This window comes from Lytechinus variegatus, chromosome 2 (genome assembly GCF_018143015.1).
Source record: "Lytechinus variegatus isolate NC3 chromosome 2, Lvar_3.0, whole genome shotgun sequence".
In the NCBI taxonomy this organism is placed as follows: Eukaryota; Metazoa; Echinodermata; class Echinoidea; order Temnopleuroida; family Toxopneustidae; genus Lytechinus; species Lytechinus variegatus.
Genome location: NC_054741.1, coordinates 59,457,347 through 59,484,578, shown reverse-complemented (window position 1 = coordinate 59,484,578; position 27,232 = coordinate 59,457,347). Strand labels below are relative to the sequence as shown.

Genomic DNA, 27,232 nt, shown 5'->3' with positions numbered 1-27,232 from the left:
TACCCATTGTATAATGATAACCAATCAACATCACAAATGAAATAAACAAACGTCTATAAACAATGAAAGAGGTTCCCTCAAAAACTCTATAGGACTATACGGTTTTTTATATTATTATATTATTTAAGCTTGTATAATCACTCGACGACTTTAAACCTCAACGCTGAGTTTGCTCATCTCGCTCTGTTCATCCCTGTGCATGCCTTTCATAATTTGAGTGTTCCCCACAAAGTGCTCTTGTGTGCTCTCCGGGGGGACTACTCCTATTTCTCGTCATAACCTTGTTAATTGTCCCTAACGTCAAGCCTGAGGGTCTCACATTCCTTGTAATCGGTATTTTTTCATGTTGTACCTAAAATGGCAACCTCTTTCTCAACTGTCCCGCCTTTTCTTCGGAAGGTTTGAAGTCAGTGACGTCTGTTCATAAAAGCATCCCCTTGGAATATCAGCGTATCACATAATGTCGTACTTGGCTAATTATTTTAGTTCTGATCACGCTCCTCTTTTTTATTCTTAATCTCACATATTGAAGGATAGAGTAGCGCAAACAAAGCAAATTCATTTAAAAAAAATCAGATTAACTTTGAAGTTAAAAATTGTAAATGAAATAAGTTTTCCAAGATTGTTTCACAAAGCTAATTGTATAGTTTTAGTTTTAAGAAGGACTGGACCTTGATAAAATTCAATCATGAGATTCATAGCGTTTTCTGAAGTCTAAGAGTTGGTAATTACCATTCTAACTGTAAAAGTACCTACTTTAAATGATGTCATTTCTTTGCGATATCAACAAAATCCTATGAATAATAAAAGTAAACACCCTTTCTTAACAGACAGAACCACCATGTTTCTAATGGAAAAAAAACATAATCTAAACATGCTGGAATGACCACAGTGTGATAAAGTATGAACATATTCACTACATTACCACCCATCAGTTACCACAGCGTGACACAATGTGACTATAATGAGCATGTTCCAATTACAACAGTGAGAACATATTAACTTACGTGAACACGTTCCAATTAACAGTGTGATACAGTGTGAACACAGTAACTATATGTGCATACTACCATAGTGTGAACACAGACACTTTATGAACATGTTCAAATTACCAGTGTGAAAGCACAGTCACTGCGTGAAATTGATAAAGATTTGTACCAGTCGCCATGTTGACTTGATGAATTTCATGCACTTACTGCGTGTTCACACAGAATCACACTGTTTATTCTGGTAAGAAGGAGTATTAAGATGAATACACTTTTTAAAATCCGAATACTAACTTCACATCTACTAAAGATCGGGTGAACATTCGATAAACACAAATTGTTTTTCACCAGTTTGAAAGATGTGATTGTACGAATTAACACGCTGTTGATTCACGACACGCGCACATGCGTCCCTTTCGTCAGTTAATTATGCTGCTTCCTTCATTTGTATTCGCCGCAACGCGTTGCAGGATAATTCATCCGTGTCGCCTGCCTTTAGTCCCAAGGGAAGCAGCGAAACTAATGAATCAGGCCATGTTTGCGTCTTCGCTTACCACTAACGACGTTGTGATTTGGTCTCTTGGTTAACCACATCGCGAGTCAAAATTGTTATTTCCTCCATTCAGGCTCGTTTGAATTCATATTTTATTTTAAATGGTCCAAGGTGACTCCATCATGTTCACAGTATATTCGAAGACCTTTATGCACGCTATTCTCTTGTTTTCCCATAATTTGATGGATTACAACATTTTGCTATCGTAGGAATGATAGAATGCATGAAGAAATTCGTCTTTATAGTTATTTGGGGTTTTCTCTTTGAACTAGTCTTTCTAGTCATATTTTTCATAAGAAAAATTGACATCCTTCGTTTGTATCGCATTTTATCTATAGATTTATACACTATTTTAAAAGATAACTTTGAATTTTCTAAAGGCTGGTCTTCCTCAGCTTCATCTCCTTTTATCAACAAATGCAATAGTTTCAATTTCAATAGTAGGTTTCCGTGACACGATGCAATCATTTTTATTATCCAACACACTTCCATGGTGTATCTTCTCATTTATTTTCCCATTAATCAAATAAAGAAAACGACAAGCTCTTTGAGAAAAAAAACAATCTTCTTCTCTCGTGGGAATGTTCCTTTTACAGCTGTCCTACCGGGTGATATTTTCATCTTTTTTTTCATCGGTTTCCTTTCCATTTCGTATATCGTTTAGCGCACCTCAAATCGCGGACAAGTACTCTATTGGAATCGACAAGCAGATGCCATTATTATTACCTCTTGAGTCCTAACCGGTTCGGGGAGAGGGCTGAAGATGTTAGATATTGTATCCTCGACTTTTTAAGACTGTCAAATTTGATGGAATTGGTCATCTGGTTGGCAGATACCCATCTAATCCTAGGTCTGATCGCCGCTGCCCTTTTTGAAAGCAAAGATGCACCAAAGAATCGCAATGAGACTTCCCTGTAGGATTTATTTGCTCGGGGAGCGTTTCGTGAGATTTTTTTCCTTGTCAACGATTTTCACTGACAGATGTTATAAGCTACTGCAAATGCTTGCATCTGATTGGATGTGAGGATATTAGTCCGTGAAAATCACTGACGAAAGTGTTCAATGAAACGCTCCCCTGGATCCCGGAATTCTCATTAAGGTTCACATTTGACATGTTTGAAGTAGGAAGGGGAACAGGCTCTCGCATCACCACTTTATCATTCCTATTTCATCTCTTGGAAAGAAATCGCAGATATTCTAGTCTGTGGAATGAAAGATTTCGGTTTCATTTCTTGACAAATTCCTCTAAGTCAATGACATGTTTGCAGTAAGTTGATCGCATGATGAGCACAGTGAGATACCATCAGACGACTGTTATTAATCAGCCATCACCTTAAAAGGTTCATGCACGACATGAATCACTAATGATCTGTCATCTTTTGCACTGAAGGGGGAAACAAACAAAGCAACAGACAACTATTCAAGATTTAGCATCACAATTTTAGCAATGACTCCTTGGAATTACATTATTTCTTTTTTGCGTCAACTTTATCATGTTTTTATGCTCAGATAGTGATTTTCCATATTTTATGCAATATCCTGGGGAAAACTTTTTAACTAATCTCCCCTAACTAACCAATAAAGTAAACGTTGGTTAAAACACAAGGATATTTATCATAAATATCAATGAGCTTGATTAACCTAACAAGGAAAATAAAAAATGCTATTATCATCAAGAACACTGGAGTTCATCTGACTTAAAAAGCGTAATGCTTGAAAGAATAGTTTGAATGTTTTTCTTTTGTTCATGACTCCAAAGTTTGCACAAGCTAGTCCAAGGACACTCAAATTATTAGTAATATCAGTATATAGAAGAAGCAGGAGTAAATTAATGCAATGTCTTAAGAGTTCAATCTAAGTCAATAAAAGAAGACCTATATGTTTTTGGATCTGACTACCTCGTGTAATAAAAAAAATATGAGCTCTCATTTACACTACCAAGTTCGGACAAATAATCTCTTAGTTGTAGGATAGGATATTAGAATCCTTGCGTCCACCTGTTTGTTAACGAAATGAGAAGGAGTTGAACTTTAAGATAGCTTGAAAGAGAAAGTAACGAAGAGTGACTTAAAAGTGAAAAGGTGAAGAAAGGGGCGGCTTTTAGGTGTAAATCAGAGTTGTCATGCAGGGGTTGAATTGAATTTCAAGAAGCTGCTATGAATGTAATTACTCATCCCGAATGCTCCTGACCCAAAGTATCCCCTAGAGATGAGAGGAAAGGAAAGATCCTCCAGCCTCCATCATCTCTCTCCGGTGTGATATGAATAGCAAAGCACTTCCCAAGTTGACTTCTAGCTTGAAAGTTCATTCAAAGTCCGAAGGTCCTTCAAGTTATCGGCGATACTAATTCAGCGTCTTGCGACAAATAGTTTTGAAATGACCTTTTCAACTTTCCTTTTTCTCCAAAGACATGTATTTTGTTGTAATGCCTAATATTCTTTGATTTTGTGGGTGTGCCGACTACTTAAAAAGTGAGCTCCAGACGAATGCAGTTTTCTAACGTATAACGTTTATGTGAGCGAGATTTAGTACTGAATAGAGAGGCTTACAATATTTAGAGAAACTAAAAGTGTGTAGGTTAGAACTATTCAGACATTCACATCATTTGTGAAAAACTTTTTTTTACAAAGGATGTAAATTCTAAACAGTCGCTCCTTTTGCATCTTATCTTTCGCATGTTCTCCCTTGTATTCAAAAGTGTGCCTATTTTTGTTAAGATTGCTGGTCAAATTAAAAAAATAGGAAACCTATTGCAAATATTTTATTCATCCCACGAACAACTGAAGATGTTTGCTTAGATAAACAATCATCTGGATCTGTTTCGATTTCTCTCTTTTGTGAAAAAGAAAAATTATCTAAGCCCCCTCATTCCTTTAGCTTCAAGTGTGGTTGGTGTTACTATGGCAACTGTTGATTTGTTTTTTAAAATGGTACCTTCGAGGGTATCTTCCTTCTCTATTAATCTGATTGGTTAACCAGTTTGCTAAGTTATTCCATGTTTATTAGGATAGGATAGTGATCGCTTCAAAATTAGCCGCTACCACCGCAAATTACCGTGATTACGGATATTGAGAATATTTGAATTTAAAATTGAAATTCAATTTAGAATAGTGAAAAAAAATGCTCGTGGTTGAAACTTTTCAAAACCCATCTTGTAATCAGTAACCGCCTTTAAAGAATCGAAAACTAAAATATAAATAGCTGGGGTTCACTAAAACAAATATACGGTTAGAATTATTTTTACGCACTTATTCTGATATGGAAATGGAATGTTGCCTTTTTCGACAAGCCTCCTCGTTTTATATTCATGAAGTACTTAATTTTGCTAAGGCCATTTTTGTATGGCGTCAGTAATGTTTCCTCAAAAATTATAATTATATCATATATTATGTCTGATACCTTAAATATGTCACGCTTGGTTTGTTTTTATTCTGTTAATGTGAAACGGAATTTAACAAAATTCTAATCTAAGTCCAGCACATGTAACTCACGAATTTTTACCCAAGTGAAGCATGGAGTAAATAGTTGACTTTAGTGTTCTATTTTAGGTTCCCAAACACGTTCGAATCAGCAATCATCACGTCGCACTGCGTCAGATAAAAAACACGTACTTCTTTAGTCAAGTATCTTATTCTTATCTGAAGCACCTGTTTCGTAATGAGAGCATCGGCACACCTTTACCTAAATCTAAGATTACCTGTTTTCAGATACTCCCTCTCCCCACGCTCCCAATATTCTTGTCTAATTCATTTCTTTACAACCCTTTCATGTGTTGATTGGTGCCGCTTAAATCTAATTTGTTGCAATCTTTTTCTAATAATCTCTATTTACTCATCTCAGCTCTGTGTTAATGTCTTCTCTCAGTGTACTTCAAGATCTTCTTCCATTATAATTTCATCCCTTAAATTCACTTATGACAACTCCCTCCTATTTTCGCCTCCTTTCCACACATTTCACCTTTCCCGCTCTCCCTCCCTCACTCATTTTTTCTCCCCCCCCCCCTCTCCCTCATGCACACACGCATTCCCTGTTTGTCCCTCATATACAGACTCTCTCTTATTTTTTTGCATGTCTCCCCCCCCCTCCCCCCCCCCCCCCTCTCCTCGATCTTACATGTAATCTCGTTGGATTCGTATTCTGTGCTCGTTTACTAACATATCCATTAAAAAAATAAAACTATGCATATACATTTCTGCCTGGGATATCAGTCGTTTTTCATCCCATGTCAATATCCTCTATGATATATATTACTTCTTATAATCCTATTCTTTGTCGTCCAATTACATATAAATTATATATTACCAGAGTAGCAGAACGATTCCAGTGAGGCTTAATGATATGATTTCTGGACCGGTAAACCCATAACGACTTTCATCAACTCTTGATTGAACCATGACGTCTTTTGATATCAGAGAATATCTTCCGGTAAAAAAAAAGAATCCATGAGAGTAGGGATTTTTTTTTAATTTAAGCTCCTGGAATGAGCATGACTTGAAAGTTATTGCTTTCAAAATGCATATTCACGATTATATCAATATTATCTGATTCCACTCTGAAGTTATTAAATGTATAGACTTTCGGATACGATACCATTTTTTTTGTTAAGTTGAAACTATTTTCAGTGCTCTATCAGCTACTTTCTTTCGTATGGTTACATCATGTGTATAGTGCTCAACCCGGCGAAGGAAGCAATTCACTCTATCATGGCTCAGTTAATAATTACCTCGTAAACTCTGTGGTATGCAACATTATATTTCCACGTTATGTGTCTATTTCAAATATTACATGGTATGGCTTTCTTCCAGACCTCATATTGGAAATCTTGTTTTACTCGATACTCCTCCTGTTAAGAGTACTAACGAGTATCTACATGGAACACCCTAATAACAGTCAATCCATTGACCGCAGACATTTAACCCTAACAAAAACGTATTTGGTACATCTAAGGATTAGAAATCCGTCAAAATTCGTCCGAATTTGTAAAAGATACAAGCAGAAAGGATATATCTTACAGTATAATGACGTGTTTTTAGGTGTTTGTCTGGACATGAGTGATGTTCTTATCTATAGGATTTTAATGTCAAATGTGATTCAACTCAAAGGCCCATATTCTGAAGTCGGGTTTAACTTAAAGAGAAATGTCAGTAGTTGCAGTAAACCCTGATTTCATGAGAAAGTCTGTAAACCAGGCTTTATTGTCAGTATATCATCGAGAATCCAGATCTGGTACAGTTACATAAAATGAACTTTGTAAAATCTTGAAATCCACGCTGAAAAATGTTCACACTGAAGATAACCAACACAGAAAGGCACACGTGGGACAGTGTATTATTATTGCTGGAATAAAGACCCAACGGAAGTGACCGAATCCGCGCTTATTTTGCTTATTTCTCAGCAATTACACAATTTCTTCCAAAATCCTTTGGCACATATTTTTTATTCATAAAAACAGACACTTAGGTGGTAATTATATAAGATTCTGTAAAAAGTCATTTTGAGATCGTTACCAATACTAGAATTTATCTTTAAACTCAGGTTTAAAGTTGTGGTTTAAGTATGGATAGCCAATTGTTACATAATTCAACAGTAAAGATATCATTATTTCAGCTCATTTGGCTCTCAAATCATTCATAATTGTCTAGGAAGTATAAATATATGATTGTCTTCACCATTGAAGAATCAGGAAAGAGCACAGTTAATATAACAAACATACAACTTAATAACATTTTTGGCACTTTTGGCTTTCCATAATTTTAGCACAGTTAGACCATGGTCTAAGTCAAACCTGACTTAAGAATACGGGCTAAAAAGGATATCGTGGTTTTAGTATCTATTGTGATTTTGTTTTCAAAGATCATGCATCAAACGAATCTTCTCTATATCAACGAAACGGAGTACAAATCCGCCAAAGACGGGCCATTCGAAATAACAATAGTTTGGATCGGTTTGGAGTCGGTTCGTTAATGTAATTGTAATTAATCATGACAGAGCAGCCTCCTTCAAAAAATCAAAGCATCGAAACATCAGTGCAGTCCTGGACTATGGACAAACGACATATTTGCATTTTTTTTTCGTCAGCTCCGAAAGTTAGGACAATCTGCAGTAGCGGTTCGCCAATTTTCGACAAAAACCTCTAAGCTGTCCACTGATTTGACGGACATATTCAATGGATTTACTATGTTGCAGAATGCTTCATTGTTGCAATTGCGAAACTCGCTATTACCACAAAACATCTGAACGTCCCTTAAACAGATTTATAGCACCTGTGGCTTCATTGCTCTCCCGGAATGAGGAAATCGATTAGTCTAGTCGGGGGTGAATGAGCGGTTCAAAACAAAATCTGGAAGGATACACAGTACAGAGCGGCTGGCTAAACTTCGCCTGTTTTTTAATAATTGTCGTGACATTTTCATGTTCTTTCCGATACCCATCTATAGCATATAATGTTACGAGCCGTGCCCAAATTAAGCTTTCCCGTAATTACCCGAATCACTGGGAGAAGAACGACGACATCTTTATTAGTTTTCGGCCGAAATCGAGTTATCGAGTTAAACACCCAATTAACATTATGCCAGTCGCCATTAATCCACGGGCAATGGTATTTATCAAAGGGGACAATTTAGCCCATTTCTGACGAATTAGACATGTTTGCTTTATTTTTGCAATAAATGTGGCTTTGGTATTTGAATAAGCATTTGAGTGATAGATGGAATGCATTTTGTCAATACTAGCATGAAAATTGTCCAGCTCCCTCCTCAGTGTCGAATTCAGAATTTTATTTTAAAATGAAGGGGGCACAGAAAGTTGCTTGAAATCTTCCTGAATAGCAATGCAAGGATGAAAGGTAATTGCTGGAAAAAAAATATCAAAAACATTTATAGAACCTCACAAACACCTCTTTAACTAGGGCTGTTTTCTTTTAAGATGAAATATATATACTGTTAGAAAGTTTATCCTTAAAATAAAAGAAGTTCCTCCAGCAGAGTCCCGAGAACATATATAATCTTACCAGATTGCGTAATCTTGCAGAAAATTGGTATTTGGTGTATGGAACCTTATAAATTTCCTGAAATAAAACACCCTGTTCCCTTTTTTATAAATTTACAGAATGGTTCTGTTATTGCCTTCTGCAAAATCTCCCTTTTCTGTAAAATCAGGGGGGTTTTAACAGTGTACAATGATTTTGTGCCCCCTCCCCCGACACATGTATAGATGTACCTTGATGCAATGAACAGCGAGGTCCGATTCGGACTGTATAATTATGATTATATTCATCTTGTAATCGCTGATAATATCAGTGTTATGACTTCATTTTGTGGTAATCTGTGACAAGCCAGTTACAGTCTCACCAACGAAACGTAGTCCAAACAGACCAATGGTGTGTAATCGCGAATAATGTAAAAGCTAGATAGAGCCTGTTTCCTCGATGAGACTGTTGCCACATTATCTACAAATAATATCTCTTACGTCATATGAATTGTAATAGTTAGTTGAGATATTCACTTGTATTATTATCCACTATTGATCTAAATCTTATTCAATTTGTAATAAAAGAGGTCCGGGTTGTCACCATTTTTTCAGGTCCTTATGATAATAATATTCCTTCATGTTAATTAAAGCCCGGGAATCTTGGTGTGCGTGGATAGCAGGTCTGCGTCGAGAATTAACCACAGTGAAGTCACTTGGGAAATGTTTCAGCTGCTGCCCTTATCATAATTATTCTTGTAATTTACAGCAAAAAATAGGTCAGTGGTAGAATGATAACATACTACTAGGTAATCAGACCAGGCAGACGTATTTTTTTAATGTTTTTTCCTATCAATCTCATGGGGAACTCTTCATGAACAAATAGTATTTGATATTTTCTGACAATTCAGATCCGAGTCAATCAGATGCTTTTGAAACTAGAGCAGCTAAGATTTGAAATCAACTTCCCTACAATAAGAAAGGCCTAGACTGTTCCTATTTTTAAATCATTATTGAAGACTTACCTGTTTTATAAGGAAGCATTTAAGTGGTTTTCTTGATTTTGTAGCACATGTATATGAGCAGTAAGGGTACATGTATAAGTACTGTATTTCTAGGCATATCAGTTGCACCCATTTGACTACCAATAATTTAGTCACTATATGAGCGCTTTGATAAATTGTGATGTTGAAAGTGTGTATTGGCAGATGTGCGTGTGTTTGTTGTATGTGTGTTTTGTTTAATGTGTTTATTATTGAAGAGAGGTCGTGTGTGTGATGAATTTACATTTTTACAGATCTGAATTTTCATTGATTCAAATCTTTGAGATGAGCTAATCTCGTCATCATACTCCTTTTGATTTCTCGTTTTCTAAATTAAAGTCGAACTCATACTAGTTTCTGTGATTGTCATTTCCCATAGATCAATTTGATATGACTTGGATAATGATATAAGAGTATCGAAGTTTTATTTCATGAATTAGCCAACATTTTTTTATGAAATAATATAACACCGTCATCATCCTTCTATTATTTATTCCCTGCATAGATTAATAACTTCCACCATGACACACATTAATAATGCCAGCTGGTAAACGCATATGCTTGCAATTTTACATTTTAAGAATTCCCAACAATGAATGAGGGAATTATCGTTTCACTTTTGTTATTTGAAGGCAATCTCGGTTTGACGTGATTGATTTAATGAAATCTCCTGTTCTATTTTTTTTTGCAGGCTACTGTCATGTGTGATGTCGTTGTACTATATCTTCTTAAAAAGAGGAAATACTACAAAGAAGCAAAATTTCAGAACGTAGCAAATAATGAGAACGGAGCGCAGAAGACATATGAGGTAAGACTTAAACCCCTTGCACCTCCCCCCCCCCCCTGCCCATCATCTCTCTATCTCCCTTTATCTTTTTTTTCAGTCTCTTCCACTATTTGTTTTCCCTCCCCCACCTCTTCCCGTCCCAAATTGTTCAATTTCTACCCTATCGAAACATAATTGAACAATTTAATTCACTCTCATAAAAAAGTATATGTGTTTCAGGTTGCTTGACGTGTAAACCTACCAATTATTCGTAAAAAAGTCTCGTTTAAAAAAAGAATGACAACTCTTTAACGAACGGTTGCTTTATTATATATCAAATAAAATACCAGAGTGTACTTGGTTTTTAATTTTGGAAATTATGATTTTGATATTTCGGCTAATACATTATGTAGTGTGTATTATGTAATTTTGTCAATGACTACCTTAACGTAAATATATCCATTTAATCGTGTCATGAACAACATGATGACAAGAATTTCTTATTTCTAAATAGGTATCATTATTTGACAGCCTGGTTATATTTAATCTGCCCAGGCATGCGTTCAAAGTAACTTGGTGATATTTCATAGGCCTACAGCCGTAACTTTTCGTAGTAAACGTTTTTTTGTCGTGATAACCGTTGCCATGTAAGTGGATGGGAGAAAATCAGAAGGATTACTTCGTTGCACTCATTAAGTAGTATACGTCTTTAAGTTTTAGCTCAGAACTCAGTAAGTTATAATAATGTTTTTGCTACTTTCCCTTTTGATTATTACTACTGGAACTTATTTGATATGGTTTATCCATTTAATGATTGGCTATAAAAATCGCCAAATTGATAGATAAGTTTTTAGTTTAAAGGGATCAATTCACCTTTTTTCTGATTTTAAAAATTCTCATTTTTTTCTAAGTTTAGTTCTTGAAAAGGGGCTTAACATTACGATTATGGTGTAAAATACCATCTCAAAAGTGTATCATATCTACAGGAACTATTTTAAACCAGTTTGAAAATAATTGGTTGGTTTAATGATTATGTGTATAATTCTGTACATTACAACACATAAACTCTGGATGAACCCAGCATGACCTACATACAGTGTGTACAACGTATACTGAATGTGCAGCTAATAATAGTGTGTGCATAGGAGACACACACACAACAGAAGGCAGTCAACAGAGCCAACAGACTTTTTGAATTTGAGAAAACTGGACATAAGCTGAATGCGTCTTACAGACGGTTCTCGAAATCAGGCTAATAAATTGCTACTTGTGTCTAAATTAGAGTTTTTCATCCTATTTTGTGGTCTGTTTCAGGGTTTTTGAGGACAAATACAAGCACACATACACATGTTTCATCTTAGTTTTAGAACTGTTTTAATCGGCTGCTCACAAAGGGAAACGATTCCCTACTGCATTAGAATTTCCGCTTGATGTTAATTAAGGGGGGAGGTGGTGAAAACTTACACCATCAAATTTCAGATTATGCATGCTATACGATGTTTTAGATTGAAATAAGACGGTTGATTTTTTAAGGATTATGCTTTGAGAGAAAATGACCTGACTCATTGTTATTACTGTCGTGTTCTTTTATTAAGGCGCCATATTATTGATATAATTGACGCTAATTAATGTGACGAAAATGAATTGAGAAACAGAGTGTAGTCTGGTTTATGTAGTATGTATATAATTATGGTATTCAAATGTATTAATCTCATCTCTCATATAATATCATATACATATTTGTACATAACCTTTACCAAATACCTATAATAACAACAACTTCATTTCTGAATAGTCTCTGCGCACTACGGTAATGGCGACGACGACAGGATGGTTTTCGACCACATGATCAAATTTTCTATTTATTCTAAACCTGTTCTAGTATTTGGAGAAAAAGAAAATGTTTAGCTGGTTGTTTCTCATTCTACATAATTCCTTATATTCAACTGTCTTTGTGTTTATGTAGGCCTTTGTTGAACTATTGTTCTTGATGGACGACTAAAATCACGGTCATTACATCAAAAACACAACACAGTGTTGCACATGTGGGACTAGTGCTAGATGCGAAACCCAACACTACTACATCTTCCATGGATGAAATCAAGCAGGCTCGTTCCATCGCACTTCACAATAGTCGGCAATAATCATCATAAACCATCTCACAATCACGACATAAATTCGTGTAAATATTTTTGTTATCATCCTTTTCATGTTTTGTCATCATCCCAAGAATGATCTGAAATGAATTTTTAGACGACTTTTTGTCTTTATTTCACTGCTTTGCATGCCGCCTTTTTTTTCCACGCCACCGTAGCTTGTTCCTTGCAAGCGGACGGGGGACGTGAAAGGTCCCACACCGACCTCACGATTGGCTAGCAGGTAGCTTGGTTCTCACGCACACCACATCGGAATGGCATTCGAATCTCTCAACGTAATGTAGGTACAAAAAAAATAAAGCTCATCGGGCAACACCTGATTTTCTTTCCAAAAGCGGAAATCCTGCTATTTTGCAAAAATGTTTCGTGGTTTGTGGATCACCATTCTGCTTCACCATCTTCATTGCACAGTTGCGGAGACCTCTCCATCCACCGCTCTCTCATTAGTCATCATGTTGCCGTAGAATAAATGGTGTAGGAAATTCACCAGCTTCTTAGAAGAGAAACTTTTTTCCATCATTCCATTCCATCCAAGCATTTTATATTTCATTTTACGCACAGTCGTCTAAAAGTTGCATTTTTCCCGTAGAATACCACATTGCACATGCACAGATGCATTTATTCATTTTGACACTTTGATAATCGTACCTCTCAACCCAAACCTGTATTACAGATCGTTTTTATTTTTCCACAAACGCATCTATCATTTCTGAATCACCGGTAACAAAACTAAAAAGAAACGAATAAAGGGGTAGTTTTAACGATCCACGTGAAAAATGGTTTGAGTTGACGGGTATGATATATTCGCACTAGCACCTCCTCTACGACCATCTGCGCATGCGCATTACATTACCTCATTACTTTTTTTTTATTTTTCTGAATTTTAAATCTGTTCTGATATAATTTATAGATTTTATCTTCGAGGTTTGATTCTTCACATCCATGCACCTGTAAATGTTCATCAAATATTAATGCTTTGGTGTTGTCGGTATTGTTGCAGCTTCGTTTAGACTACATCTCGCTCTTTTGGTTGCTACATTTCATTTAGCGTCGTATAGAGTATTGGATTATTGTTTTTCAGATGTCAAGAAAGTACAATATTAGCCTGAACACGCACAAATATTTTATAGGAATATTTCACTGTTCTTTGGTTGTCACTTTTATCATTTTTTTCTCCAGTAAAATTTGTTTGTAAATTAAAAAAAAAGAACGAAACATCTGAAAATATTTCCAATGGTCTACATGACTGACATGACACAACCTCTGGTTTGCTTCTTTCTTGCAATTGCTAATGTTACATTGCACTGTATATAGTTATTTTGTGTTAGTCTTATCTGTATATGTATGTGATGTCGTCATGTTCGTGTCATGTGACCTATTTCAAAGGGGTCGTGGATGAAAATGGTCGGGACTTATTTCATACGAAGTTTTGGTGAAAAGAGGAAATCATAAAATAATGCTGTAGTCATCCATTCCTGAGCCCCGTAACAAAATGTTTGTGATGGATTGTATTATTATGAAAGAACATTTTGATTGGTTTCTGGTCAGAGTTGAAAAAATAAAGTTTATAAAATGTTTAAGTTATGCATTACTTTTTGGAAGGCCAAATAAAATGCATAATTGTATTTTCGATGGTTTAATTTGAAATGAGAAAAAATATAATTGTCATTTAAAAAGCTCCATGATAGATTTTATTGATAGACGATTGATTTTTATTCGTAAAGACATGCGTAAATTAAACACAAAAATATTTCCTCTTTGTATCCAAAATAACCCTATCGTTTCTGTTCATGTGCTAAATGTAATAACTTGCTTTTTCTTAGTTTCCTTTCGTTTTGTGATTTTAAAGTCTTGCTCTGCAAAATGCTTTATATAATCATGGGACGTAAATTACTTCTTTCTATATATTGTTTGTCATGTATAGGCCTACCGTACATCCTATTTATATTCAACTTATCTTGTACACAAATTAATCAGTTATTTCATACCGTCATGATTTACCGTCATCTTCAGCCTATATTGCACAATTCAAGTCTATCATAAAAGCCATCAGTAATTTATCTGTTCTTCCTAGACCTTCCACATATTTTAAAGATCATAATGGTGAAAAGTGATAAAAGTGGCTGAAAAGGCTCCCCGGAGAATCCATTAATTTTATCAAAATGCATCTAAATGAGCACTCTACCACATCCACATCACCTAAGCAGATACGCGACCAATTTGTTAAAGAGGACAATTTCCTCTTGCAAGCGATAGAGCAATCATTTTGGAATGCGCTTTTGAAATTGATAGGCTAAACACGCAATCAGTTAGCAGAAATTACCGGTTAAAGTGCGACGGTTTTCGCCTCAGCGAGACCGAGTTTCTATGACCGCCATTTTGTAGAGCGCACTCGCTAATTGTTGTCAGTATGCTGTTAACAAGTCGACCTTCAAGGAATGCACGAGTACAAATTAATGTAGAGATGTAAAGTACTGGGCACAGAAAAGGGGGAAGTCTAATATTTAATCATTGATTCGAGTAAAGGTGAAAGCTTCCATTATATTGCCTGCATTTTATAAACAATTTTGAAATCAATGTGAAAGGGCCTACTCGGCTGTAATACAGGTGTTTACAATACACATTGAAATGATGCAGTAGATCTTTAATTTTTCATCGTAGAGGTAGCTTTCTTTAGAGCAATCAGCTATGTTTATATCCGATGCAGTAATGCCATTTAGCAGTGATCCCCTAAATCACAAGTGCATCAGCTAAATTCCGTCCATGCCAAGATATTCCTCTTGCCAGCCAAATTATATTTTCATGTACTTCTACCCCCCCCCCCATGCCAAGCATTTTATTGTTTCCATGGAAACATTTTGCATGTAACGTCGAAACGGCAACCACTGCTTTAGGCAATTTATTCAAATCTTATTAGGCTGATTTGGGGTTTTCGTATGAAAATCTACAGATCGTCAGAAACAGGGAGAGGAATTTGATAAAACGTATTATTTCGGGACAGTTTATATATCTGCCCTGGAGGAACTCATTTTAGATGAATTATTGGAGGAATATTGACAATTTAACATTCTCGTCTGAGCTGAGGAATAAATAAGAGCAGACAGTATCAAGGCATAAATGCCATTGTACAAGGGGTGCTCACATTTTCATATAATCGCACACCCGTAACATTTTTTTTTTCCAATTGTTGGATTTGTTAGGAAATTACCTTTATACTGATTATATTACCAAGCGAAATTCATCATCATTGGCGCAATCATAAAAGAAGACCATGGGATCACCACCCCCCCCCCCCCCACCTCTCCTCAACACACCCATTTTTTGGCATCTGAAGCTCTGTGTTACCGGCAATCTATTTAGCTATCCTTCGCTCACTACATTGTTTATATTGAACATAATATATCAACATTACATAGATGTCATGGAAGTTGGCATTTGGAATTGTTTCATTGTAATATTAATAGTATTATGATTTAATGAACATCTATTATTTTAGACAGGAGTGCAAAAGTAAGTCGGTTTATTCCATGACGTGTAAACAACTCAATGGGGCAGAAACCTATATAGATATAAATTTATAGGTTGCATATCATACTACAATTTACACAACCTTTCCATAATTCCTGTCATAACTAGGCTATACGTTTCATATATCAATTTAAATTCCTTTATCGGGTTGTCATGGAAACGGGTACGATATAGATATGAAGAAAGTCTCAAGAGTTCCAACTGTGGTTCAATCATCCTCTATTTATCTTGGCTTATTCTAAATCCATTTGTTTTCTATTCTTTCATTTTATAATCCATCCACATATCTATTGTTTTCTGCCTTTGTCAATATCTCATGTGCAAAGGTTCAAATACCAAAAGTTCCACATTCCTCGACTGCGTTATATTCTTAGAGCAGTTCGATAAATTTGAATTAATTTCCAGATTGTATTTCAGGATTTTTGACTTAAATACATCACAATCATTTCGTATCAGTAATAGGAGTTACCTACTTTTCAAAGTTTGAAATATTTTCTGATCATTATATTCTTCTTAATATGATATGCAATTATTATGTTTAAAATAAAAATGGCATCCCATCCCTTCTTTTAGTGTGGGTCTAGATAACAATCGCAAAGAAGCCGGTTTCAGAGAAAAATGCTATGGGTGTTACTTTAATAGTCCAAAGGAAATTTTGAGTTCAACGTATATTGAACGAAAAACCTAGCAATCCGCCTCCTAAATGGTTACATGACTTTTCCTCTCGCGGCATATTCTTAATTATTCCAGAACAATATTGAGGGTTCACAGTTCAGGCTTTTTAATGGGGGTTTAGAGTTTGTTTACACGTACTGGTCACAAGGCAAATAAAATTGGTGTCCTTTTCTCACCTGCAGTCAGTTATATTAGTAGGGTATACTATTGAAATAATTTGTTTGAAATTCACAAAACGTTGGGAATTCGATTTGAAAACTCAAAGCAAATATAATCATAACATAAAGAAGTTCTTGATAAAAAAAAACATTAGCCCAGTAATGAGTATACTGACATTCGAAACCTACGTATATATTCGGTAAGAGGAGGGATTCGTAAATATGTTGTTAGAGGAAATGTCGTGTGATACAAAATTATATGTAGATTTAGTTTTTCTGATTATTGCTCTTTTGCCAATGCTTGTTTATGACTTCACACACTATTTTCATTTCTTAGAAGTGCATATTAGCTCAATCCAAACTCACGCATCCTCATATTGTTGCTTTTGTCTAAATGTTTGTGTGCTGTATGTCTGCAATCGTCTGCTTTTTACGAGAAGATCTTAAATTGTTTTGATTTACCCAAAGCTGTAAAGACCTTCCTGGAAGCTGACGTGTTCCAATGGGTGTTTATCACAATGTAATTGACACCCTCTAACTTGTTTGAGCTTTATGCAGACTCGCTGTTAAATGTCACTTTTGTCAATGAATGTTTATCTGTTTTACGGAAGATAAACACATAACAATTCTGCCCATACGCCATTATGCATATTAGTATTCCAAAGTAATAATTACAGATTCATTATTTTGTATGACTTACTTGTAAAAATATTGATTTGAACAAGAATATACTCTGATTGATGAATATATTAACTATAAAGTTTGACCGTCCATTTGAAAAATAAATGATGAATCGTTCTGTACATGTTCGTAAGGATATTATTTAAAAAAAACTTTGTCTTTTATAGCGATCCAAATAACCTTTTTCATCTGCTCTCCATCTCCCTCTCTCTCTCTCTATGGCCTTCATGGATTTTTTTAATAACCATTTTACCTCTCCTTTCTTTCAATCCATTCCCTTTTTTATGACGCTATTACAACCCCCCCCCCCCCCCTTCCTCCTCCGACTCTCCTCCCCCTTCCTCTCTCCTCCCCCTCCTTTCTGCATATGTCTGTAAATCTTCTCTCTGCGCTCCCTCTCTATTTCTCTCTCTGTCTTTCTCTCCCACTCCCCATCTCTCTCCGCCAACCTCTTCCCCTCCCCTTCTTTCTCTTTACCAATCTCCTCGACTATCATATTTCCTTTTCTGACCCTCCCTGGTGCCATTCGTCCGATCCCCATCCATCACAGGAGGTAGCTGCATTGTGTGAGCAAGCCCTTGTGACATCCCTCCCCATCTCACAGCTTAACAACAACCACCAAGACCCGCCTTCGGGATTAGGAGGGGTAGCAACCACTCCCTTCGCGATGAAATCATCCTCCCTACCACCAACGAAACCAATAAACCCACCAGTTTGTGATGACACGCCCACGCATCAAAGCCTTCGAACTATTTTCTATCAAACTAAAGCAACAAAGTGACCAAAAATGACATAAAACATTCGAGAGAAACCTAGAGAAAACCAAAGGACTTTTGCCTGACATGTATGTATATTTATTGTTCCATTCGTCTTCAGAGAGCGTTTTATCACGAGATTCTTTACTTGTGAGGAAAAGCGAGATTATCTCGCTAATTTTACTGATCGTTCATTGAATCATGATCCTTAATGAATTTTGCCTAACGAGGAGCATAGTTATTATCGTAAGTGTATCTTAACCATTATGTCGTATTTGAACTGCCATTGGAGAAATTTGAGATGACAATCACGTATGTGGCTGGATCCGCACGTCAAATTGTCCCCCGAGCGTAAAAATCAAAGTAGTAGATCTTTGCGTGTTTGTCTGCTGCCGCATCACCGAAGCCTTCATTTTGAACCAGAATCTTATTAAGAGAATCCTGCTATTTTTTGTAGCCTGTAAATACTGGAAGTTGCAGATTGATTCAAGCTCATTCCCATTCGAAAACGTTTCCCTTAGCGATGACACAAACGGGGAACGAAGAGAGGGGTAATGTTTCTGTGAAATGGACACGCGTTTCACGTGGGGAGAAAGAGAGAATGGACGAAATTCGCATTGTGATTGGTTCACTGTTACCATCACGTGATGGAGTGTCGTCTTTTCTTCTCATCACAGGAGACCTTTGAAAACTATCAGGTGATTTCGTCTTGACCTTTATACTTCACGATCTGATCAAGATGGAGGAATATTGTATTTGATTACACACGATATGACTTTCTTCGGAAAAATGTACATGTATATATATACATCAATATCATATCGCAATAAGCACTTAAGTATATGTTGCTGATAACTCTTATTATGTTAGAACAAAGTAGTTATGGTGTCATCGATTAATAAAATAATTTTAAAAGGTACTAGAAATTGAACCCCCGTATCTCCTAGACGTTTCACTTAGATGTTGAATAATAGATTAGCCTTCAATAAATTCCTCTCCTTTTAGAGAAGGTTGTATGACGTTCAAGAATTTCAGAAGTTGATATGTCTCATTCACTTTTTATTCTATAAGTACACCCTCTAGCTAATTTCGTTACTCCTATTATTTGATGAACTTTACAAATCAGAAGGGAGATTGCACATTATATTCCACGTTTCAGTGTGTAAATATGAAGATGAAAGTAAATGTTACAATAGTCTTTCTTGTATATTTGAACCAAGAAACAATTTGCATGTATATTCATCGTGTTTCAATCCACTCACGTGTAGAGCAAACTTTATAGCGTTATGTTCAAGAAAATAGATTTCTTTACTTGTTTATGATGTTTTGAAGGTGTACCAATACTTTTCATCAGACATAGAGTCGGCTGCTATTTTTTTCAAATCAATGTGAGTGTGTGTTATGCTAATAGACATTGTTGTTAAAGACAGATATAATGTTACGTTGTTAATGTTACTTTATCAATGACAAGAGCATTATCCACCGCTTATAATCTATTAGTGGAGATTTCGTTGTTCCTGCCATTTTAAAATGTCAAAGATCAGTATTGTAATGAATTTCGATTGTTTTATCACCTATGAATATAAACGTCTAATATGTCGTAGGTTTACTTAAATCTCTAGATATGGTTCATAAAAGACGTTAGAAAGCATTTGAAATTTCGAGGTAGTTGGAACAATTAGCTGCACACGTTTTTAAAGACATAAACAAACTGACGGATAAATATGGAGCCTTTATTTCAAGGTATTTTATCAGGCACATTAAAAGCAAATCTATTAATTACCAAATCTAGCGCATGGGTGTTATTGTACTGATGTAGGATAGTCAAAGGACTGTTTTTATTTAAATTTTTACTATGATACGCCAAGCACGCGATCCAATCGACCATGGAGCGAGCCGTTTTCCCAAATCACGGAAAAGGACAATGATAGTGGTTATCAATTTTCGAACAATACATGCAGGTAACGCGATTTTTTTTTTCTAACCAAAAAAAAATTCATGCACCAACTCCATTTTCTCATTGTGGCAGATGAATAACTGCGACGCGCGCATTTTTTTAGACCACAATTCAAAGTCCAAGTGACCATGTTTTGTTCATAGGAAACTTATTTAACCAAATCACTTGATCCTTGATTTTGAGTAGAGAAGAACTATAACGTGCTACTGATTTACAGTCTGGTCTTCAGTGACATGTGTCCGTTAATGTAACTAGATTTCATCAATCACTGACAAGAAATTACATAGGCAATGCAAGCGATATTATTGCTTCCCTAACATCTAAGAACACTAGAAATCATGAAGTGTCATCGAATAAAAATACATTTTTAGTTGAGAATAACCTTAAGAAATGTGTTTCACCCGTAAAATGCTTCTGAATTAAAAATGTTTCGTTTCTTACTCTTCTTAAACAGGTTAAGGGGGCATATGTGTTTACTGGGTAAGTGATACCGTGTATTCGGTGATATTAAACATATCACCCATGTATTTTTTTCATCATATTGGATCAATTCTACCAAAAAAATGCATATTGCATTTTATTCTATATTCTGTTATTACTCACCGTTTTAACAGGCAAGGTTATTATCGTCAAGGTAAAAAAATACATTGATTTATAATGCATAAGTAATCATCACGTTCACAATGTTCAGAAAACAAAAATGCGATTTCACCTCAGAAATGAATTGTCATTTTTTTAAATCAGTCATGTTTGATTAAAATCCGTGTCCCTTTTTCCTTACTCATTTTTATCAAACTTATTAACTACTGCATCATTATTTTACAAAAGAATTGAATATCAGAAGCTGAGACTGTTGTCCATTTTCAAAAATTTCATTCCAATTCCTCTTGCTTTTCACCTTGCTGTCATTATGGACAATTTTTATTGACTCGGTGTTAGGGTGATGATAATTCTTTGGCAATATATGAAATTGAAAATACCGGATAAAACTAATGCATTTCAATTCAAACCACGACCGTTAAGAGGAAAATCTTCTTTTAAGATATTGGTCTGCAAATTGGCTAACACTGTAATTACCTGTAAAAGTCGGTTCTTGGTTCATCTATCATGCTTTTAAAAATCTGTGAGTATGCAAGGCAGGCCATACTTAGGACGGTTTCTTCATTCATTTCGTTCTGGGTCAATGTATTCTAAACCCCACTCCAAGCCGTGGATATCCATTCGCCCTTGTCACGGCGTATTACCGAACCAAATATAGTAGTAGCTATGAATCAATACACTTTTCCGAAAAAAGTAGTATTTGAACTTGATTCATTTTCATAACTGATGTTCCCAAAAGAGTAATTTGTGTCTTGTAAGCTGAAAATGTTACGTTTTAAGTGCTAACATTAAAGGATTCATCATTTAAAAGAAAAGGATGTGTTACTTGAAAATTACTATAACGCGACAATACGATAACGGGTTATGGAAGTAAGTTGTAAAAGTCTAGGAGAGCAATTATTAGTGTTTAATTTTTTTTCATTAATGCTTAATAGATTGGTGTTAATCAAATATCCTCAGCATAATTATTATGACGCTGATTCTTCCATTTCTGTTTGAAAATGTGACCGTGTTATTGAATGTATTTTTTCGTAATTGTTTTGTGCGTCTATATACAGCAATGAAGTGGAGCTCGGAAGTTGAATCTATATTTTAGAACACGAGATAAATTTGTTATGTTTTACATGATGTAATACTTCATATTTTCATAGTTCAAACATTTTTGTCAAATTATGCAACAGTGTGTCACTGCTCTTCTTTTGTCGATGCATCTGTCTGTATTTGTCGACTTTTAGTGTAAGTTGTTTTAACAAAATATGAATACAGCATTGTTTACATGCTATAGAGCATATTCAAATATTTTGTCAAGATTATACAGTGTAGATAGCTTTTTAGTATTGAGATGTAAAGGTACATACTTGAAAACAAACGTCCATTTCAACGAAGTTATTGACGAGGATTGATGGAGAAAAATTAGTATTTTCCGCTTCTGATCATTTCTTGATTTTGAATCAAATAAATTAATGTAAAAACCAGAGAACGGCTGTCTTTGTTTTTCAATTGTGTCTCTGTTTGTTTGTGTGTAACACAAGAAACTTTAAAGGCAATGATAAAGATAGCAATGGTGATGATTATATTGATAATAGTAATGGTAATAAAAATAACAACCTCATTATCAATATTAGTATCAGTGTGATCATCATCATAATAAAAATTTTGCTTAATGTTTTCTGCAAATGTTTCGATATTAATATATTTTAATTGCTAAAATCGTGCCTTGTAATTATTTCGATCTTTTTGAAGAATTAAGCAAATTGAATGAAAAGGGAAATACGACAAGATTCATAAAAAAGATTGCGATCCGATCTCATTTTTTATTATTTACATATTTCTTGATAATGCATTGTAGAGCATGAAACTTGAGTAACTTTCTTACCTGACTGAGTCTTTACCCTTCAAATTACAACATCCACATTGGTTTAAGATTCAAAACCTACTTTCTCTCTCTTGGTCTTTATCATCACCCCACCGCCATTAGAGTCTAGTTCATCTACGCTATAAAAAATGCTGGATAAAATTTTTACCAGCACGAGTGAAAATTATGTGTCAAACCAATTTTGGGCAGTGTTTTATCCAATGCGGGAAGCATATTGTCCAGTAAGGTAAAAAAAATAATAACCAGCATTTACTTTAGAATGGGCAAAATTTTCATCACACTGGATAAATAAATTGCCCTAAAAAAATGCCCATTGTTGCTTTGACACATAATTACCCTCATGGAGCATTTTTACCCAATAAATTTTAGAGTGTAAGGATCATTGTATAGCTTTACTATGCAACCGAACACATCTCACATCTACCATATAGCGAATCAATGACTTTTAGTTAAATTTATCCCTATGTGCAAGAGAATACAATTCGGGCCACTTAAAGTGGGTCCGTGTACAAGGACTTCCTCAGTGTGCTGTGTGTCCTCAATCCAACTGTAGGGTCGTGTGTATCCTCGTTTTTCACCACGGGTACGTGTGTTTGTGTATTTACCCTCAAATGTGGGGAAATCTGAAACACCACGTTAGAATCGAGAACACCCTCCGTGGACTGCCCATGGTAAGATGATTAGTGCAAACTGATGCAAATAGAAGTGGCAAAACCGAAAAATATAACGTTTCAGGCATATGTCCACGGTTAGCGAGTGACATTTTACAAACCGGATGATGTGACTACATTTACCAAGTGGAATTTCACTAACACAATCATGTCCGCGTTTGTCTAAAGTGGGGTCTCAGAAAATTGAATTTGATCCACTAACCGGCCTCATGGACCATAGGGGATGCTTCTTACCGCCCTATACACACACAAATTTAGCTTAATTAACCCATAGAGCTATAGCTTAATGATTAACCGAAAGGGAACTTTTAACACATTATGAGTTTACTACGGCTTAAATGAGAGAAGAGTTGATTGGCGCTTTTTTGTGAACCGGGGATTGATAGGTGAAATATAAAAATAAAAGTGTCCCCAGAAGTAGGTCATTACAAACTCACACACCCTGTCGCACAAACACACACTTAATGTACTGGAATTTCCAGAGACCTTAGTTTTGCACGTTGGAAAACGGACTTCTCGTATTGAACCACTTGCTACTGATAACTGGGGGACCATTGCAGTTGATCGTATATTCATTACTTTCAATGAAATAAATAATTGGTCGCCATTCCAGAACAAAAGTTAATTTGTAATATTACATGGGCAGTGTCTTCAAACAAATCGGAGGCAACGCTTCGGTTGTATGATAAAAATGTCTCGTTTTTCCCAATCCACTCCCCAAACTGCCGACCTCCCCCCCCCTCTCTCTTTCTTTCTTTTTCTTTTACTTTTCTTTTCTTCTGGTTACTTTACCATCTCAAAATCTCTTCCCATCAATGATGAAGTACAGCATGTAGGTGTAGATAATCTACATTCTCAGGAATAAGCCGACCCCCCCCCCTATACCATCGCAAAAAGATAAGTTACAAATTTCGCCTTTTTAACACGAGGGGGTGCTGGTAATATTGTCGATTCCTCGGCGCAGCAGAATTGAGAAAGCGACACGAGTGATGAACGAAATAGGTCGTTTTTTTATTGTAATTAACTGCTTCAGAATGATTATTCATCCGATCATAAACAGATTTCGCACAGTTATTCTATTGCCTCGAAACATTGCCAAACATTTATGATAGCAATCAACACATTGTTTATATTTTATGTGTTTTTTTTTTATTTTTTATTTCATCAGAACCAGGGATCACGGAATTCCTCTTTTAAGTAATTTTGATTTTATAAACAAATATCATAATAGATCAACATGATAGTAATTAATATTAGCACCATAGTAGGGTAATTGTAGATATACATAAAACATGAAAACACTATATTCTTAAATTCAAAACATCTTTCAAATATTATATCAAGACGAATATAACTAATCGTTAACTCCCTTTAAATTTCCAAACGTCCCTCCGATTGTCTTCCAATAAGCTGCCGGTTCTTGGTTCATAAGTTATCGTTTTTAGTCATGAAAAATATCGCCATGCTGGATTCCATGACGATTCTTCGGCATCGGATGGCTTAATGCACCTCAGCATTCCTCCACTTGACATCCCCATTCCAAGCATGTGAAGAACTCGGTCGCCGGCCCCACTTATCGTCAGCCCTACCTGCCTTACCAAATCCTCGTCTACAATTATAACTAATTCCCCGATGCGCACACCGGGTATTTATTTCCATTTCGTTTCCAGCGCGTCCCAACCAAAGCCCGTGGATTTCCGTAATTATTTTTGCATTGTATCAAATTATGGCTGTCTGTTGAGGAGAGGCTGTATAACACTGTGCCTTCCTCCGTCTAAAACTTTAATTATTGACTCTCTTGTGGCAACCCTCTTTCTCTTTCCGACGCTATCTCGATCTTCCCTGTCATAAGCGAGCGAGAATCACTCGGGTAATTTAGGTCCGCTGAATGATACCCCGGTCGAGTTGTTTTTTGGTATGCGCTCGATTATTTGGGGTCCGACCATACGAATCTAGAAAGATGTATAAAATAAAAGAAATAATCAGAAGTGGTCACAAATATGATCGCATGCAATGAGTAGATGAACGTTGATGGACTATACTGTTTATAGTGAATAAGGATAGAAATAGACGATGGAAGAGACAGAGAGGGAGTTAGGCGAGGATAAGTTAAAATGAAAGTCCACCCTGACATCCAACTATGTCTTTATTATTAAAATTTAGAGAGAATCATTTATGAAATTTTGACAAGCATCCGACAAAGAATAGAAGAATGCATCGTTTAGTTAAATTTTCATTGTTCAATGTTTGATAATCACATAAGCATAAATGAAATAATGTGTGATGATTATTTTGATTGCACAGGTAGAATGAAGTCCAATTTTCTGAGAAATGTTTCTTTGTGTGGAAATTCAGAATATATATTACTTGAAATGTGGAGAAGCTGCTGCATTGAACGTCAAAATAAAACTTCCAAAATATATTTACAAAAAAAACCCTCTTATTGTTGATTGTTTTTCATACAAAAAAAATTTTGTTTGCTCCATTTTTTTTGCTCCTCTCTTTAAATTTATATGCCACATCAGCCATACCGTGGAAAGCGATTCAAGACCAGCCAAATTTATTACGCTGTTTCCAATGGATTTAAATAGCATACCATTGATCAAGTTGGGATCGGTTTCACTGTTATAAGTGTTACACACTCTAAAAAAAGGTTTACCCAATATTGGGTAAAATGTGAAATGCATGTTGGATGGGTAAATATTGTGTAAATTTTACGCAAAGTTGCGTTGAAATAGCGCAATATTGGGTTTAACCCAGCAATCATGCATGTTCCCTTTCTACCAAATATTGGGTAGTTTTTTTTTTAGAGTGCATGACTGAATTTGAATGATCTTAAAGGGATGGTCCAGGCTGGGGGTATTTTTATCTCAATAAATATAGTAAAATTCACAAAGCCAAAATGCTAAAAAAATTGATCAAAATCGGATAACAAATTACGAAGTTATTGAAGTTTAAAGATTTGCATTATTCCAGTGAAACAGTTCTAGGCATGTCTTTATGAATATTATGGTGATGTCATATCCCCACTTGTTCTTTTGTATTCTATTACATAAAATTAGTTGTTTTGTTTCAAATTTTGTCTACCAAGAACTAAAACAATTGGATTGACAACTGATTAAACGCATTAGTTATTTATTGTCACAACTTATTTCATCATAATAGAGACACATTATTTACACATGTATGAAAAAATGAAACATGTATAATTTCATGCAATAAAATAAGAAAAAGGAAAATGGGGATGCGACATCATCAGCCCACTTAATTAATGTTCATGACGATGTGAATATAACTGTTTTTACAAAATATTTATAAACTTGAACATTCAACAACTATGTTATTTGTTATTCGATTTTGATGAAATTTTCAGCATTTTGCTCTGTGAATTTTACTCTATTTATTCAAATATAAATATTTTCAGCATGGACCATCCCTTCAAGGAGGGAGTGCACTGGAGTGGTATGGGCGAGATAGACATAATAGTAAGCAAGATCAAAGTCGAATGACACAGGGATGAAAAGAGAGAAGAGGGGAATAGCATAGGACGGAAAAAATATGGAAAGGTTGAGAGGTAAAGGGTGCCATGGCAAGGGCGGAAATCTCAACCCAAAGGTAAGGGGGACTCAAGCCAAAAATAATAAAAGATTATAAAACGTAAGGTCATCTCCTTCAAAATACATGTTTTATTTCGAGTTTTAATAATGCATTTATTTCCATCACAAAAGAACAAAAATAGTCGGGAAACATTTGATATTGTGTCCCCCTACTATTTTGGGTAGGGGGACGCGTCCCCCCTGGGATTTCCACACATGCGCCATGGAGTGAAAGAAAGTGAATTAACACTCGGAGAAGAGAGCA

General features: G+C 35.5%; 1 protein-coding gene across 3 annotated transcripts in view; it reads left to right on the top strand.

Moving 5' to 3' along the window:
• The window catches only part of LOC121408502 (P2X purinoceptor 4-like), a 74,161-nt gene extending 56,010 nt beyond the window's left edge, over positions 1 to 18,151 (top strand). Inside the window, exons 10-12 of one of the 3 annotated variants that reach the window (XM_041599982.1) lie at positions 10,240 to 10,356; positions 12,629 to 12,750; positions 18,063 to 18,151. In XM_041599982.1, coding sequence (XP_041455916.1) covers positions 10,240 to 10,356; positions 12,629 to 12,697 — 186 coding nt within the window. In that variant the 3' untranslated portion in view covers positions 12,698 to 12,750; positions 18,063 to 18,151. Of the gene's footprint in view, positions 1 to 10,239; positions 10,357 to 12,280; positions 12,497 to 12,628; positions 12,755 to 18,062 lie in introns of all 3 variants that reach the window. The other 2 variants (XM_041599983.1, XM_041599984.1) reach the window with 2 other exon arrangements.
• Positions 18,152 to 27,232: the final 9,081 nt, after the last annotated feature.